General features: G+C 47.2%; 1 protein-coding gene across 1 annotated transcript in view; it reads left to right on the top strand.

Annotated features, from left to right (window-relative positions):
• The window catches only part of TENM2 (teneurin transmembrane protein 2), a 1,008,125-nt gene that overhangs the window by 895,725 nt on the left and 97,818 nt on the right, over positions 1 to 14,582 (top strand). Inside the window, exons 14-15 of the mRNA XM_032628422.1 lie at positions 8,629 to 8,839; positions 13,141 to 13,261. Coding sequence (XP_032484313.1) covers positions 8,629 to 8,839; positions 13,141 to 13,261 — 332 coding nt within the window. The remainder of the gene's footprint in view (positions 1 to 8,628; positions 8,840 to 13,140; positions 13,262 to 14,582) is intronic.

Genomic DNA, 14,582 nt, shown 5'->3' with positions numbered 1-14,582 from the left:
TTCTGATGAAGAACCATTCAAAAAAAAAACCAAAAACAACTAGACACACACTTCAAGATCATTGTCATAAAATTTCTACCATCCTTCATCCCCACCTCCAGTCACGTGGGGTCGACCAGATGCCCCAGTAGCTTCGCGGTAAAGCCAGAGCCATATCAAAGAGAGGTCCTACCTGGATCGTATCCCTGCCTTCAGTAACAGTGCCTGGGTTGTCCTAGGAAGCCTTTGCTTTCTTTCCCACATCCATCCTGAAGACTAGGAAAGCCAGCAAAGCAGCTCTCAGGGAGGCCTCCGCTCTGCCAGGTCTCTGGTTGGACATGATGGATCTTCCATTGCTAAGTTATAGGAAAAGCTGGAAGGTGCTTTTGGGGCAAGGATCCCGGGGCTTGGAATTCACAGACTGACAAAAAGAGTTGACAAGAAGCAAGAGGAAAACTTCCAACAGGCCTTCCAGAAGGAGTGCAAATACAATTTCACTTCTTGCAATGTTTAAGGATGGCGGTTGCCCTGTGGAGGGAGAGGCAAGATGCCTGCTGAAAGACAGTCCGTCGGGCAGCCAGGGTATTAATGGCAGGTGAAACCTTCCAAATGAGCACACTGTCAGCCAATCTATTGCTTTAAAAGGTTGGCAATGCGGGAGACCTAACAGCAGCAATGAAGAACTAATCTCATATTGCCAGGTTAAATCAAGTCAGCCTTGCCCATTCCTTTCACTTCTTAGTTACATCAAGCCAGAATCCTTTCAATTATCCCTCACTTCCAGCTTGTCAGCAGACATTGGGTAAAATGCAAATAGAACAGTGCCTTTCCCTGGTGGAGAGCAGGAAGTATCATTGAGAATAGCCTCCCTTTATTGAGTTCTTCCTCTGTGTTAAGTGCAGTACCTTCATCTTCTCATTTCACGGGGCCCGTCTTAGCATCTCCGTGCTCTCTGGTGACGTAGGTGCTATTAAGTCCATTCTATAGCTGGGAACACTGAGTCACAGGAGGTCAGTCACTTGCCAAATTTACATAGCTAATGAATGATGGAACAGGTTTTCAAACCAGACCATTCTGACTCTAAAGCCTGTATTATTACGCTATTTGTCTAACTAGGATAGGAGCCCAGAGGTTCCCTGAGCTTTGGAGTGCCCACCTTAAAATTTTCTAAGTGCTGTTCCAGTGGCAGGGACTGGCCAGGATCAGCAGTGCTGTCTGGGAAGAGCACCCTCACCCGGACTAGGACCCCCATGAGCCCTGGGCCCTGTTTCTCCCTTTCAGGGTGCTCTCTGACCCTCTGCCTCTCCTCACCTCCACCTCCATGCATGTAGGGTTGACCAGATACCCTAAGGTGTTGGAAGATTTGCATCTCTGAGCTATCTCAGGGTCCAATGCCCAGCCTCGATTCTAGAGGGCAGATTGGCAAGGCAATTGCTCCTGCTGGCTGAAGGAGTGTATGTTTTGCAAGCTTATGTAAGACCAGGCTGCCAGAATAATGCTGGTATGCTGATTTGGGAAACTCAAATTGTTTATATAGATAGGGGCCGGGCAGAAAAATATTAGCCAGGAGCCCCCCACACTTTCCTCACAGTCCTGCAGGAGCTCACCTTAAAACAAAATAACTCCCGAGACAAAACAAATGCTATGGTCGCCATATTCTTTACTCAAGAACCCCTTTATGCTGCTGGCTAAAATTCAGGAACCTTTGGCTTTTGCCAGCCCTCCGAGAAGGGTGCTCTCCAGCGCCCCCTGCTCCCTCTTCATTTCCATCACAAAGAGCAGACAGCGCAGGACTCGCCCTTCTTGCCCCAGCTTGTTGCCTCCTGCCTTCTCCTGCCGCTGCTTCATTGATTTCCCCACCTCCCCATTGTTAAGCGATCTCAAAAATAGCCCTACGGGGACTTCCCTGGTGGCGCAGTGGTAAAGAATCTGCCTGCCAATGCAGGGGACACAGGTTCAATCCCTAGTCCGGGAAGATCCCACATGCCGCGGAGCAACAAAGCCCATACGCCACAACTACTGAGCCTGCGCTCTAGAGCCCACGTGCCACAACTACTGAAGCCCGCACACCTAGAGCCCGTGCTCAGCAACAAGAGAAGCCACCGCAATGAGAAGCCCACGCACCACAACGAAGAGTAGCCCCTGCTCGCCTCAACTAGAGAAAGCCCACACACATCAACGAAGACCCAACGCAGCAAAAAATAAATAAATTTATTTAAAAAAACAAAATAGCCCTAGGGTATATTGCGTTCACCACCTTAACTCCCTGTATTTTTCCTGGGAAAATGAGAATTTGGCAAGTACCTCACTCTGGATGCGAAACAGACGTATATGATGCCAAGAAGACTCACAAAGAAGAAAAGAAGTAGAAATGACTGAGACACTTAGTAGGTTACTAGGTGCTCACAATGCTCACAACTGTTCTAAGGACCTTATGTGGATTATCTTCTTTAGTCCTCCCAATGCTCCTTGAAGCATCACCATCACCATCACCATCACCATCCTCATCCTCACCATCATGCCTACTTTGTACATAAGGGGAACAGGGCACAGAGAGGGTGATTATCTTGCCTAAAGTCAGTCTGTTAGCAAATACATAAAGTACATAAACTTAAATATACACCTTGATGAATTTTTATAGACATATTCACCAGTGAAGCCAAGTGAATAAGGTGAAGATCTAGAAAGTTCCCAGAACCTGAAAAGTCCCCTATATTCTTTTCCAGCTAATACCTCTGCATTAAGGTGACCACAATTTCTAACTTTCTACTGTAATTCATGAACTTTGCCTGTTCTCGAGCATCCTATACATGAAAGACTATGTAGTCTTCAAAGCCCATGTTTTACCCAGTCCGCCCTACGGCCTCCTGACCCACTGAGTGGGGAAGGTAGATTTGGTGGTTGGTAGCCCCTCTCAGCAAACCATGGTCTGGGAAAAGTGGGGCTCATTTTTCAAATCTGAGCTGCTGCCTAGTTCCCAAACGAGTGCTTCCTGCAGACGCTAGCAGCGCTATCCATGGCGCCTGCAGTGAATTGTGGGAGTCGATTTGTGCCACCCTGTCACAAAATAAAACTAAGAAAAGTAAATTCGGATCTTCCTCTGAAGGCTTTACCGCCCAAGGAAACCGGAGAGCTCATGCAGGTTGTAGAGGGAGTCACTTGCAAACCAAGCTGCAGGGAACAAAAGGCACCCAAAACTGCCCCAAATGCTTCCATCTGGATTCTCCCAAAGCTGCCCAGTTTACGAAGATCAAAGAGGAAACAAAGGAAATAAACCTCCTCTCATTCCTGGAGACTTTGCTTCCATGTAGGAGTGATGCATGGACTCAGGCAGCCTTCCCGAGACAGAAAAGCTGTGCATGTTTCAGCCAACTCGGAAATATTCAGATGTTTGCTGTGGCTTCTCTGTAGCCTCTCTGTTTACCCGTGACCCCCTTCCCCTTGAGTGTAGCATCGCTAGTAGGTGTTCAATTAAGGCTTTGAGGTTAAATCTCTTGACTGTTTAGGAGCTCCTTAAAAAGTCTTGCAGGGCTTCCCTGGTGGTGCAGTGGTTGAGAGTCCACCTGCCGATGCAGGGGACGCAGGTTCGTGCCGCGGTCTGGGAAGATCCCACGTGCCGCGTAGCGGCTGGGCCCGTGAGCCATGGCCGCTGAGCCTGCGCGTCTGGAGCCTGTGCTCCGCAACGGGAGAGGCTGCCCAGAAGTGCGACCTTGTGCCAGCAGTAAACAGCTGAAAGGGGCTTTGAGTCTCACAGGTAGATAGTATGGTCCTCAGCAGCCTGCCTTGCAGGGGATGAATTCCCAGGCATCTTGTTTCTCATGTTGATTCCTTTTCAGATGTTCATCTCAAACAGCCAAACACTTCCCCAGCTGTAGGAGCAGACAGGCCTTCAGAAGTGATTAAATCCCATGGCTGCTCACACTTTCCCAGCTTGATGGGTGTCCACTGCCCTGTCTTCAGCCTCCCTTTGGGAAGGAAACATCTCCTCCTTCCGATAATGAAGAAGACACGGGTGATGATCTCATGGGTTGCCTTTTCCTACTTTTTCTCCAAAGCTGCTGCTCCACCTCTTGGCTAACTTACTCGGCTTCTCGGAGCCTCAGTTTCCAACTCTGTAGGATGGGTGATACCGTGATGCGGGGGATGATACACAGTTTAGTGAGTGCTCGCTACACCAGGCACTCTTCCAAGTCCTGAATATGTAATAACTGCTTTCATCCTCCCAACGGCACCTTCTAATGTTATCATCTTCTTCATTTTGTACATAAGGAAACTGAGGCACAGAGCAGTTAATTGTCCAGGGTCAGCAGATTGGTAGTCGCTGATCTGAGATTCAAACCCAGATACCCTGATCCAGAGTCCGCAGCTTAAGGGTTATATTATTCTGCTTTGTAGGGTTACCATGAGGATTTAAATCAAGAATATATGTAAATCCTGCACAATATATAGCATTTATTATTACCACCCATTATTATTATCGTATCACTATTTGAAAGCATAGCATTCTTGCCAAGATGCAACCTACCTACAACACATACCAGTGAATGACTCTAATCAGGGGACATTCATTTCATTTATTTTTATGTCCAGTTTTTATAAATTGAAAAAGTGGAAAACTTCAGGGAGTTTCTGGTTATAGTAATATCTACTGTTCATTGAACACATACTGGATGCCAGACTGATACTCCATCTGTCAACTCCCCATCACATAACCCTATGATATGTGCATTGTTATCACTCAGTTTTTTTGGTTGTTTTTTGGGGGTTTTTTGCGGTACGCGGGCCTCTCACTGCTGTGGCCTCTCCCGTTGCGGAGCACAGGCTCTGGACGCGCAGGCTCAGCGGCCATGGCTCACGGGCCCAGCCGCTCCGCGGCATGTGGGATCTTCCCGGACCGGGGCACGAACCCGTGTCCCCTGCTTTGGCAGGCGGACTCTCAACCACTGCGCCACCAGGGAAGCCCTATCACTCAGTTTTAAAGGCAAAGAAATTGAGTTTCAGCCAGGTTGATTATCTTTCTAAGCTCACACAGCCAGGGCCTAGAGGATTCCACAGGCCAAGCTCTTACCTCTGACGCTGTATAGACTTTTTGGCTTTTTACCTTGGGAATTCCAATCCAAAGGCTTCAATGTAGCCTTAACCTGATATCTGCGTCACGTTGCCAGAACTGTTATGAAAGATTCTCTGATTTTCTTTATCAAAAGCAAGACAAAGAATGCCTAACCTACCGTTCCCAGAAAGTTTCTGCACGTCCATGTTTCTCTGCAGTGGCCACTACAAGTAGCATATGACGTACGTGTGTGGAACACAGCCAGAGCTATGATTTAGCGTGCGTTCTAACAGAAAGCACCTAGATGATAGGCGGCGGCCACATCTCACAGAGTGGAGTAAATGAGGATGTTTATTAAGCAGATGCAGGGCACCACTGTGAGCCGATGGGGAAGGCCTGGGTCACTTTCCCGTAACCGCTGAGTCAGAATGGGGCCCTTTTCGAAGACTCTGCAAACCTCTCTCACCAGGATAAAAGCCAAGCAGACAAACAAATAAGGAGGTGGATAAATAAAAAAATAAATCGTCCAGTGTCATAGGGGGGCCGTGCCGCTTTCACGCCCCTGTTGAATGGAGACATTGGCAGCCTCTCAGGTCCTGAACTGGCAATTCAGAACAGTTTGATTGCTTGCTTGATTGTTTGCGAGATAACTGCAAGATTGTCAGTGACAGGGTAATTTACTGAAGATTGCCATGTCAGACTCCATGCGAGGGGCTTGCTGGCATAAAGATGCGCTTCTCATGACTGACAGGCCACGGGGAGATTGGAGTGCCAGTTTCAAGTTCACAGTGTTGTCTGCAAGTGTTCGGCGGCAGCAGGCCCTAATCACGAAACGTGATGAGGTCGTTACAGGCGTAACGTATGCTCACACTTAGTAATGGATAGAACCCCAAATGCACCATCTCTGGAGCAGGTAAATGTAAATATGTAGGAGGAAATCATTTCTATCCTTTTTATCCCCTTTTTGTTAGCATTTGCCATCTGCTATTGCTGATGTGTTTGTAGGACATCTCCTGCCAGACAGGCCCTTGAATAAAAAGCCTGGAGTCAACAAAACAGTGGGGAAATTTGAGGTCCATGCTCTTGAAGCAGTCACAGTCACAGAAGGAGTCGCAGACTAGAGGGAGTTGGGAGAGGAAAACGTTCAGTGCTTAATAGGCAAGACTGTCTGTAATTTATTATTCACTCCTGATGTGAGGCCCTCAAGCTGGCTGTATGGAAAGGGGTTGGGGGTGGGAGGTGGCACATTCCCAGCTTCAGGAGGAAAAGGCCACCAGAGAGATGGATGGAACTCCTAATGGGACGAGGCCGGTGGCCTTAAAGAACTCTATAGTGCTAATAACGGTGGCTTTCTTCTCACCTGAGAAGTTTCTGCGGCGGCTGGATGAAGCACTGCCAACATGTCTCAGCAGGGTCTTTTTAAATCTGAAGCAGGCATTCCGTGGTGGATTCCTTCTGTCTAATGAAGGCGCTCCACGGAAGGCGATGGTAGAGGCAGCATACTCTCCTTTTTTATTTTCTATTCTTTTCTTTTTCTTATTCTGCCAAGGGCCCTGGGAGCCCCTGGATGATCTGAACGTGGGTCTGACATGGTACCTCAGCGTCATTCCGCTGCTGAGATACACTTCTCCAGCACCGTTCCTTGGGTCTGAGATTTGCGGGCCCCTGGGGGGCAGCCGATTCAACCAGCACATCAGGCTGAGGTGCTCGGAGCCATGACTTTGAAAGTCTCTAAATTTCAAGCGTGCGTGCCCGCTCACCCTCCTGTGTCTGCGTGTCCAGAAAACTTCGTAAATCTACATGTGTTACGAGGCACGCGGGCAGCATTTGCCCACGTGGAAAATGAGAGGCTAGTTTTAGTCATTTAAAGCCGAGCAGAACGTGCAACCTCCTAATTTGTTTGTTTGCTAAAAAGAAAGTAGTGCGTTCAAATCATTGTACATTAATTGCTAAATTACCGTGGAACTTCGGTGAAATTAAATATTTCTATTTCATTAGTGGAACCAAACGTAAAGGGTAATGCCAAAAAATTACACTGTAGTAAATTTAAAGCGCACAGCCAGGCCTCTGATTCAGTGTTCCAGTTCAAGTGTTTGTCAGCTCACAGCCCAGGGTTGGAGTGCATGTTTCTGTGATGCTAATTATGGCCCCCAAATGCCTCGCTATCAAATCAGGGAGTTACATGTAAGCAAGTTACTCTCCAAGCTCCTACACTGTGTATTCAATCAATTCCCAGCAGAGTGAAGAAGGGTTGGCTAACTAATCCATTCTAATAGGAATTCTAAGGAGCAAACACTGCCCTAAACACCCCCATCCTCAGCCCTAACAGACATGCGAGGAATGGGAAACAGTCATTTACTCATTCAACAAACATTTGTTGAGTGCCTGATTCCGTGGTTGGCACTAAGCGAGGCATGAATGTAAAAACGAATACGACACTGTTCTTTTCGAAGAGCTCATTTTCCAGACAGGAAGGCAAGCATACGGAGACAATTAATTCTAGTACAAGCAAGTTGGCTTTAACAGCGGTTTCTGGTATTTCTTGTGCATTAGAATCACCTGAGAGTCATGTTTAAAGTGCAAACTCCAGGACCTGCTCCTGGAACCTATGCCTGGGGAGCTCTGGGGTAGGCCCTTGATTCTCCCTACAGGATTGTGACGCAAAACCATTCTCTGAGAATCTCTGATTCAGGGACACACAGAACGGGAATACCTAACCTAGCCGCGGCATCATCAGGAAGGCTTCCTGGAGGAGGCCACACCTAGTCTGGGTCTTAAAGGATGAGTCATAATCTGTTTCCTCCACTATACTGTCAGCTCCTTAAGGACAGACACCATCATTCTTTGTTCCCTGTTTTATTTCCCGAACAGGGATGGCACTCAAATATTCGTTGAAGGGTAGATGAATAGGAATCAGCTCAGGAAAGAGGTGGAGGGGCAGGAATCTAGGCAAATAAATCAGAATGTTCAAAGTCCTGCAGGTATGGGGAAGATAGTTCCAGGAGCAATTGGGGAAACTAATGGCTTAGTTCGTGGGTGCTCAGGCTAAAGCCATTTCTCCACATTTCCTGGAAAGTGTCAAACTCATCACCCTGGTTCTCCCACTAGTCAGCAGTACCCTCCCTGGCTTAGAGGGAGAAGGGACGGAATGCTTTTCTCCATTGAAGCAAGATGTAAGGAATCCCATGCATTTTGATGACTTGCACACCCATTAGCACGGGCCCGTGAGATCTGGCAACAGGTAATTCTTTTGCGCAATGTTGTTTAAGAGCAACATGTTTGTTTTTATTGCCAACCACTCAAATACTACTTGCTCATGATAGAAAAAGTAGAAATTCAGAAAAATACAAGAAAGAAGAAGAGAGAAACACACTAATCTACTACCTGGGGATAACCATTTGTCCGCATTCTCAGTTATTTCCTTTCAGTCTTGTACTTCCTGTGAGTATATAGTGGAATTATCCTAGGCTTGTTGTGTGAAACCTGCCAATTCAGACCGTTGGGAAGGGTTGAGGCTGCTCGGGACAAGGTGTTAGCATCTCAGAGCAGCTTTGTGCCGTGATATCTGCTGACCCCCGGCTCTGTCTCTGCCCTTCCAGATGGCCTGGTGGACTGCCTGGACCCTGACTGCTGCCTGCAGTCAGCCTGTCAGAACAGCCTGCTCTGTCGGGGGTCCCGGGACCCCCTGGACATCATTAAGCAGGGCCAGACAGACTCACCCGCAGTGAAGTCCTTCTACGACCGCATCAAGCTCCTGGCCGGCAAAGACAGCACCCACATCATTCCTGGAGACAATCCCTTCAACAGCAGGTAGGCGCCCTTCTGTCCCCGCGGGTGGCTGAGGTCGCTGCTTCCCCTCCTGTCCAAGCAGGAGGAAGTGCTCCTAGTTTTTCTGTGGGCCTACTTGGCCTGGAAACTACCCCATGGGAGCAGCTCTCTGCTCTGGTTCATAGAAGGCCCTTTCCTCTCTGTGGGTCAAGCTCCAGAGCAGAGTCCTGGTCCCTCTATGGGATTTGGCCACCTGCAACCCAGAACCTGCTTAGAGACACCTGTTGATTGCCTGGTTTCTAGATCATTTTTACGATCTATTATTTTATGATATTATTGTTATATTAAATCTCCTTTTAGAATACCTCTCCTTGTGGCTCTTATTTGATCATCCCTGAAATATTTCATTCAGCAGAGTATTTTCTAAAAGCAGTTATAAACTTAATAACACAACTTAGCATTTGTGGCATCTTAGAGTCAAGATGATGCCAGTGGCTAGAATTTATTGAACGCCTGTGATGAGCTAGAGACTTGAAGTAGGTTGGCTCTAATCCTCACAGTCACCCACCCCATCAGTGGCATCTGCTAACTGCCGAGTTTGTGCTAGACACTGTGCCAGTGCGTGTCCCCTTCTCATTCCAAAATGGCGGGGGGTAGGGGTGGGATGGGAGTTTCTCTTGAGTTTCCATTTGCTCTCAGTTGCTAATGTGAGGCTTATGAATATTCTAGAGGCAAATTCTGGATTTATTTTGTAATCAGCTTGGCCTCTCCTCTCCCCTCCCCCCCCCCCCCGCCCCCGCCACCGCCAGGGCAGGTTAGAAGTGTACCCCTGGAGAACAAAGCAAGGGGAAGAGTTGGCTTTGAGATACCCGCTGGCCCGTTCTGTCTTCTAGGCACTGTTTCTGATTCTGAGGGCGGAAGGAAGGATAGGAGAGGCAGGGATGTTCTTCAGGCCTGCCGGCACATCTCTGATCTCACTCTGGGTCGGACTGGGTCCAGATAACGCTGGTGTCCGCAGATGTGAGGATGGTGGGTGTGATCTTCTTGGGGGCACCCCTTCTCGTGGAGAAATAAGAACTGGGAACCTCTAGGAACTAGGAACTTGTCCCTGCCCCCTTACCCCTCTGACAGCCCTCTTCATGCCATCTTTCTCTTAGTTTTCTTCATCCTCACTTAGGTCTGGGCAGACCCTGAAGCAACTCGGGAAATAACACTGCTTAAGCAGACTTCTCGCTGGCGAAGGAAATACCAGACTTTACTTCTTAGGGGAGCCCTTACCCTTATGAGTGATTGTCTTGGAGCCTCCCTCATTAGACTTTGGGGAGGAAACATCATCAGGCCATGACTGAGACTCCGCTCCTCCCTGGGAGAGCCTGGCGAGGGTGGGACGGGGAAGTGGTGGGTAATGGTACAGCCAATTAATTCTACAGCCCCTTAGAACTCTCTGGGAAGCTGTGCAGCCCCAATTCCTGGCAGCTCTTTGACTATGAGGGCTCTTAATGAGGTCACCGTGGGCCAGCAACGTTAGCCTCTCTCTGTTCTGGTTTTACTAAAAATAAAATAGAAAAGAAAAAAATAATCTCAGCCCTTGTCTATTTCAGCCACCCCGCCCACAACACCCTCCAGCTGTGTCATGTTAGGCAAGTTATTTAACCTCAAACTTTATTTTCTTGATTGTTAAAATTAAATTAATACGTACAGATTATACTACACACAGTAATATTATTTTAATATGAGTAACCCTCAAAAAAATAAACCACAGATCTCGGAACAAAAATACATTTTCCCTGCTTATTAAATCCCAGTTCTGGGACGGGGATTGTGTAGGTATGTTTCTTTTTAATTATGAACATAATTCCCATTGCCAGAGACTCAGGACAGGCCCTTGCACTAGTCCATGAGCATTTCGGTGAGGTCTGCATACAGTTTGCTTGGACTGTAAGGGCATCTTTCAAAGGCTCGTGCTCTGTTTCAGTCTGCTTCCTATTAACATTTTATTATTTCTACCCTAAATCCAGTAATTTCCTCATCTCCTCTTCATACTCTTTCTTCACCTGTGCCTTGAAAATCAATCTTCTCCTCCTCACCAGTAGTTACCACTCCCAGAAGGCACCCTGAGTTAGAGGCAAGATGTAGGGAGCAGGCAGGGGCTCCGGAATATTTGGTAGACTATACCAGCCCCAGAGATCTGGGCAAAAGAAGCTTGCTTTAGAGAAAGCTCCACGCTCCAGCATGTCGGCTTGGATCTGTAATTCAGAAATGCAAAATGTTACTCCAAGACATAGGTTGAAGTTCACCAAGCATGTGAATTTCAGTGCATTATCCTCTGACAAATAATGAAAGACAAAGCTAGGAGTAAAAAAGAGCTTAATTCAAGACTGCTAAGAAGGCGTTTCCCCTAGATAATGGCATACAAAAATAACTAAAATGCCTGGACTCCACCACTGTAATTTATAGAGCAGATCTCACTATCTAGGTAATGTGATAATTGTTACGCACCAGTAATCATAAATAGAAACGAACTGATAGCATGTCTTAGCTGAATCTTTTCTGCGAATTGACCGCCTAGAGACGATAGGAAGCCAGCAGCAGTGAAGAATTAGGAAAACTGAGGGTAGAAATCACAGGCAACCCAGCTCCCTTTATTCCTATGGCACTCTGCAAAGTCTTATGCTACGGGAATGATTTAAAAGAAATAACAGTTGTATAAAAAATGGAGGGGAAAAATACTCCACTGTGGGATGTATTCCCAATTTTGTTTTCTCATCACAAGCAGCTTGTACCTTGTGGTCATCAACACACATCACTGATTTTAAAATAGTGTCTAGGAAGGCCTGAAAGAAATCTTAGTCTGAGCTAAGATAAGGAAATGGAACTGAACGAAAGAATTATTTTCATAAATTAGTTTTCCATTTTCAAAAGACTGTATGGCATTGTGGTTGGAACCAGCTAAAAATGGAATTCATTTGACAGGCAGCCAGTAGCAGACAATTAGAGCTGTCAGTGGAACAGTCTAACCCTCCTGAGATCACCAAGGGGTCGGAGTTTGAAACAGTTGGGGGGATTGCTAATAAAAAAGAGAGGTGCTTGGAGAGAGCATCCCTCCAGTTGTGGGTTCACCTGGGACTGCAGAAATAAGTGCATTCCAAAAAATTGAGGAGACTTGGACAAGATTCTGGCAAAGAACGGGTCAGCTTGATTACCTGGTCCAGAAATTGGGAGTGTGTCCAAGAATCTGAACGCCTGAGAACCTCTCTGCCTTCGCCATATTGCCCAGTGGCTTGACGGCCAACAGTACAGCTGCAAACCTGCCTGGTAGGCTGGAAACTTAGTACAAAAATGGAACTTCTCATTAGCCCATTTCTCTATGAAGTCAGGAGAATTCAGGGTGAAGGGAGGCGTGTGCATTCTCTCTGCATGGATTTTGAGGAGACTATTGTGGCATCTCTATTGCTTTATGGGATTTCCCGGAAGGAGCTGGTTGAATGCTGGCATCTTTGGGAAAGTTCTAATTACTGTGATCTGGAGAGAGGGGGGCTTTCTCTCATGGTGGCAAAAAGTTGAGAGGTATATCACCTCCCCGCTCCCCTGCCCCTGCCCCAAATCCTGGTAGCAGGAATTTGATGTAAGAGAAATACATAGTTACATGGAATCCAGAATCCAAGATAGTTCTACCAGAAAAAAAAAAAAAAAAATCTCTAATGTTCTCTTTTCCTCAGGATGGCATGGATTGTGAGAAACTTTGCTCTTAAAGGGCAACAGGAAAAATAATGTATGTTGTATGTCCCAGCTTCATAAAAAACCTTTGTGTGCTCCCACCACCCAACCCCCCACTCCCTCTGTCATCCCAGCCTGGAGGAGAAGAGTAACAGTGCCTTCCTCCACGGCCAAAAAAGGAAATGAGTAGGCAGATGGGGAAGCTCTCACCCGAGGATAATACTCTCCGTGCCAGGCTAAGGCACAAACATGAGTGATGAGGGGCAGCCTGAAGCTCGGGCCAAGCAAAAGGCAAGTGATGTCAAGAAACGGAGTGAGGCTGAGGGCAGAGGGAGTGTGCATAGGGGACCCCATCGCCCAGCAGAACGACTGAAGATGCTGCCCGTGGATTTCACCCCAGACTGTTCCTCGGGGAACGCCTGCATTGAGACATCCCTCTGGCCCACATCTCTCGTGGAGATGTGATTGTGTGAAGCCAGAAGTTCATGTTTAAAGGTCTCGTCCCTGCCTTAGGGACCAGATGAGAATGGGGGGGTGGGCAATGGGGAAGGGGAACTCTACGACACTCCCTTGTCCCCTTGTTCTCCTGCCTGGGGCTCAAAAGCTTGTGTTTCTCTTTCTCTCAGCTTGGTTTCTCTCATCCGAGGCCAAGTAGTAACTACAGATGGAACTCCCCTGATTGGTGTGAACGTGTCTTTTGTCAAGTATCCAAAGTACGGCTACACCGTTACCCGCCAAGATGGCCACGTAAGTAGCTTTATGGGGCTCACACTTACTTAGGATTGAGGCTGCAAAGAGACAGATGGTGCTGTTGGCTTGGAACTACGTGCCTCCCCCTTGTGGACTGGGGGGAGACCCACCAGGCCAGATCTCTAGGGAGAATCCCCCCTATACTATATATAATTATATATATATATATATATACATATATATATATTTTAGTATGGTCTCAGAAGTGGAAAATAACTAGAATGGCCAACCTCTCCAGGGCTGCCCACAGCAACGCTTTTTCCATGGCAGGTAAATGCTTTTCCGTGAGTGTGTGTTGTGTGTGTGTGTGTGTGTGTGTGTGTGTGTGTGTGTGTGGCGGAGGCCAGAAGGAAGGGAGAGTAGCTCTTGGAACTTCACTCCTATTTTTATTTTAAATCAAAGGCAGTGCAGGGTGACAAGGATCCACATGCCACAGTGTCCTGTGGTGAACCCCTTCTGCTTTCATCTGTGGCTTTAGGAGTTGTGTTATTTTTGCTCCTGTTTTGAGGGGGTGGGATGTAATCAGAGAAGCCTAATTAGATACATTTAGCTGTCACCCTGCGGTGTGAAGGAGGCAACCTTTCCCTATTATCCTCTGATTGAAAACCGGCACCCGTGCAGCCTCACCAAGATGAAAGCTGTCGTTTCCTTAATCCGTTGGGCATGGACTTGAAATTTAAAGCAAAAGATAAAAAGAAGAAACGAAATCTGTGGGAAGGGGAAAACAACTCACCCACCCTAGCCTTAAAACACACAGAGACACACTATTGTATTCTATTCCAGATGAAAGAGGAGACGGTTGATGTAAATCTGATGCAACACTTTTTCTATAAAACTGGAACCTGGAAAATCATAAACGTATCATGTGCTGTGAATCTTGCCTTTCTCTGGTGAAGAATCTGGGCTTTTTTTCTAATGTCCTAAGGTAGCCTTGCAGGTATTTTCAAAAATCACCAGCCCCCGGTAGCCCTGTCCTCCTATTTTCACCTGTTGAAACCAAATATTCTCGGTATTCACTAGGTGCAGGCAATTCTAACTAGCTGAGAGCACTAGGACTGTGAAGGTGTACCATGCCGAGCTGCCTCGGTGCTTGTTCATTCTTAGAAGCCAGTGTTCTTGCCCTGTAAGTCCTGTGACGACACCAGAGGACATTTCTGAGTCCTCGGTCTGAGGTTTCTCACCACCGTATGCTCCCCGATCCCTCTCAGCTGCTTCCTGACTAATTATCGCCTAAATCCACTTCCCAGTTCATCTATCCAACCTCATGGATCGGTGATTCTTCAGCTTGTCCAGGTAGCAAAGCCCTGGAAGTCACAGG

The sequence above is a fragment of the Phocoena sinus genome, chromosome 3 (genome assembly GCF_008692025.1).
Source record: "Phocoena sinus isolate mPhoSin1 chromosome 3, mPhoSin1.pri, whole genome shotgun sequence".
Classification (NCBI taxonomy): domain Eukaryota; kingdom Metazoa; phylum Chordata; class Mammalia; order Artiodactyla; family Phocoenidae; genus Phocoena; species Phocoena sinus.
Note: the sequence above shows the minus strand (reverse complement) of the source record. Positions and strands in the feature narration are given on the sequence as shown.